The sequence below is a fragment of the Triplophysa rosa genome, unplaced genomic scaffold (assembly GCF_024868665.1).
Source record: "Triplophysa rosa unplaced genomic scaffold, Trosa_1v2 scaffold737, whole genome shotgun sequence".
Lineage (NCBI taxonomy): Eukaryota > Metazoa > Chordata > Actinopteri > Cypriniformes > Nemacheilidae > Triplophysa > Triplophysa rosa.
This window is the reverse complement of record NW_026634751.1, coordinates 1-3,276: the sequence shown is the minus strand read 5'-3', so window position 1 is coordinate 3,276 and position 3,276 is coordinate 1. Positions and strand designations below refer to the sequence as shown.

At 34.5% G+C, this 3,276-nt stretch overlaps 1 protein-coding gene and 1 long non-coding RNA gene across 2 annotated transcripts; one reads left to right on the top strand and one right to left on the bottom strand.

Annotated features, from left to right (window-relative positions):
- The first annotated feature begins 322 nt into the window (after positions 1-322).
- On the top strand, positions 323-2,296 carry LOC130551162 (lysosomal acid lipase/cholesteryl ester hydrolase-like). Its single transcript, XM_057328710.1, has 3 exons — positions 323-476; positions 1,295-1,363; positions 1,524-2,296. The coding sequence occupies exons 1-3, from the start codon at positions 459-461 to the stop codon at positions 1,755-1,757; spliced, it is 321 nt and encodes a 106-aa protein (XP_057184693.1). The 5' UTR covers positions 323-458; the 3' UTR covers positions 1,758-2,296.
- Positions 2,297-2,405: 109 nt separating this feature from the next.
- On the bottom strand, positions 2,406-3,267 carry LOC130551164 (uncharacterized). Its single transcript, XR_008962543.1, has 3 exons — positions 3,107-3,267; positions 2,911-3,009; positions 2,406-2,730 (listed from the first exon to the last, which is right to left on the bottom strand). It is a non-coding gene; the product is annotated as an uncharacterized LOC130551164 (long non-coding RNA).
- Between the last annotated feature and the right edge of the window lie 9 nt (positions 3,268-3,276).

The following is a 3,276-nucleotide window of genomic DNA, read 5'->3' as shown; positions in this document are numbered from 1 at the left end:
AAAGAGAATCAACCACGTACTGTAGTAATACTCTATCAACCACTTATTAAAGTGATTATCTTAAAGGGATAGTTTACCCAAAAATGAAAATTCTGTCACCATTTATTCCCCATATACTATATATATATATATATATATACTGTATATGACTCTTTCGTCTGTGGAACACAAAAGAAGATATTTTGAGAAATGTCCCAGTGGTTTTGTTTCCATACAATGGAAATCAATGGGGCCCCAGTTTTGTGGGGCACCAGCACTTTTCAAAAAATATCTTCTTTTGTGTAGTACAGAAGAAGGTTATACAGGTTTGGAATGACATGAGGGTGAGTAAATGATGAAAGAACTTGTTAAGACAGGCATTTTATCTCAGTGTTGCTGGAAATGATTTGTTCTTGTGCCTACAGAGCAGAACTCCGGTGTACACAACACACTGCCCAGCCGGAACCTCGGTGCAGAACATGGTTCACTGGGCTCAGGTAAATTACATTCTCAGTCATCTTTCTGTTTAGTTCTCTCATTCATTTTTCTTTCCATGTGCTATACATTTGAAATCAAAGGTTTTCACATTAGGCCAGCACAATTTTAGAAAGATTTCATGACAATGAGCTTAACCATGAAGACTTTGTGCTAACTATTTATGGGTTAACTGTTAAATTAGGAATTTACTAATATTTACTAACTGTATATTTTATGGCAACAATTAGATTTTAAAATATTTTATTTGAATACGAGTACATTTTTATTTTAAGATCTTTATTTATCTTTTATTTAAATGTCACTGTGATACCTCATTCTATAATATTCCCATGAATAAATGACTGACAGAGACCCATTTCTCTATCAGCCAATCACTGTGGTCATAGTTAGTTAGCTTGCTGACATCATCCATAGCAACGAGGTCAACCCCGCCCTTTCTCTAAATTTAAGATTTCTTTCTGCTCCTTAGTAAAAGTTGCTCTCAGCAGCGTTGTGAATAGGTTTTAAGAGGAAACTCTTAGCTAAAAACTTTACAGCTGTTTAGGAGAACTTTTAGTGGTAAGATAAAATGTTTTTTTTAAATACAGAGAGGCACTGTGGTGTCACAATAGCTCTTCTGGGTAAGGTACATTTACAAATGTAATGCAAGGGTTTCTGTTTAGCATTTTTTAATTAAAATTCCATATAATTAACTAAACATGGTTAATGTTAGTAAGTAACAAACACAGACCATAACACATAGTAACAAAAAAATGTAAAAAAAATTGTATTTAATATTTATATGATTTTCAATGCTTTGCTTGTATTGTTAAAACAGGGAGTGAAAACTGATAAACTGACAGCGTACGATTATGGAAAAGCTGGAAATATGGCACATTATAATCAGGTAATGTTGGATTCAACCACTTTTCCCCACTAACTATAAACTCAACTTATCTGTCCTGCTTATCGAGACAGGTCCTTTAGTTTCATTAGGACCAGTGAAAGTGTAAATGCCAGATGAAAGAAAAACATGCAACTCATGTATCTCCTTCTCATGTTTACAGTCGACCCCTCCTGTGTACAACATACAGGACATGATGGTACCCACGGCTCTGTGGTCTGGTGGGCACGACACGTTAGCAGATCCTCAGGACGTGGCTTTGCTGCTTACACAGATACCAAAACTGGTGTATCACCGCAACATTGAACACTGGGAGCATCTGGATTTCATTTGGGGTTTGGAAGCCCCACAGGAGATGTACAACAAAATGATAGAAATGATGAGGGAGCACGTATGACAAGGACATTCCGTTTTAACATCAGGTTTTATCAGCAGCTTTCGCTTTTAGCATTAATTCTAACATTTTGTCTTGTTTGTATGTGTCCTCTGAGCAAAAACTAATGTTCTACCTCTCTGTGCTGTAAGCAAATTAACTTTTTGTTTTAGGTGCTGGTAACCCAGCCTTAATTTTTTACGAATGTTCTTGCAAACCTGTCCGAGCTTTTGAGTTTGTTAGCCAAATACAGATTTTTACAGTTGTGATGATCAGTTCTCGCCTACTGTGTTGTTAAAGGAATTTAAAAGGAAATGCACCTGTTCATCCTAGCTTGTACTAACCACTACTAGATAATCTGGCTGTACTGTACCGTTTTATGCCCTTGTCATGCAATTGAAACGTTTGATTTTGCTCATTTGCTTTTACAGATGGTTAATAGTTAAAAAAAACTGTAATGTTTATAAACCATGACAAAAAAACCCAATAAACATGAAACAGACATGTAATAATAAATAGCCTAAAGTAGCTTCCATGGTCCACTTTTTTTGTGAGATTTAAACATGCAAGTTTTAGTTGTAACATTAACATAATGGCAAACCAAATTCATAAATAAACTAATTTTAACTGAATAACATTAAAACAAACAATCTACACCACATGTACACTAAATTGTACACATAATAAACATTTATTCATTGCTTTTAACAAAACTCAGTTGATTATATTCACTTGTTTAAACAGAAATCAGTATGGCAACATCTTTCATATGAGAAATGTATTATTATAACAGGAAGTGTAATAGAATGTTTGTATCAAAAGTTTCTTGTGAAAACTGGTGCAAAGCCAACAAATTAGAAAAGGATCCAACTGTAGGTGCACATAACGCACTTTCGTCCTTTAATGTCCTTATATACTTTCACGTTGATTTTGTTAACATTTCCACGATTTTGTGGAATTTCAGCCTCTTAGCAATATCTAGTGGTGTTTCATGATTCTGTAACAGAAAATCTCAAACAATTAGATTTTACACACAACATCTCGTATGCCATAATACAACATTTGAACATTTAAAGAGATTATTGTTTGGTATCAGCTCATATATTTGTCAAACCTTTGGTATCAGTTCTCATATTTGTCAACAATCACATGAAGAATTTCTAAGTAATGGACTTACTTTGTTCTGTATTGAAACATCTGCATTTTTCAACAACAACAATGGAACAATTCTCCGACTTTTTCTTTGGCAAGCATAGTGCAGCCCTATGTTTCCTTTCTACAAAGATGCAAAGGTACACAAACAGGGTACGTAACGTATCCGTAGTGTAATTGACATGGAGATGTTTGTAAATAAATGGAAATGCTAAACTTACATAGTCTACTGCATTTACATCCACCTTACTGGTCAACAGAAGCTCAACCATCTTCACATTTTTTCTTTGCTTCTCTTCCTTTTAATAGAACAGGCACAGTGCTTTATTGTAATGCTATTAAACACATAAACAGACAAAACCAGCTTTCATGTAGCTCTTCAGGTAGAGCA

Coding starts and splice junctions, on each gene's coding strand:
- LOC130551162 (XM_057328710.1), top strand. Junction 1,364..1,523: donor ATATGGCACATTATAATCAG/GTAATGTTGGAT, acceptor TCATGTTTACAG/TCGACCCCTCCTGTGTACAA.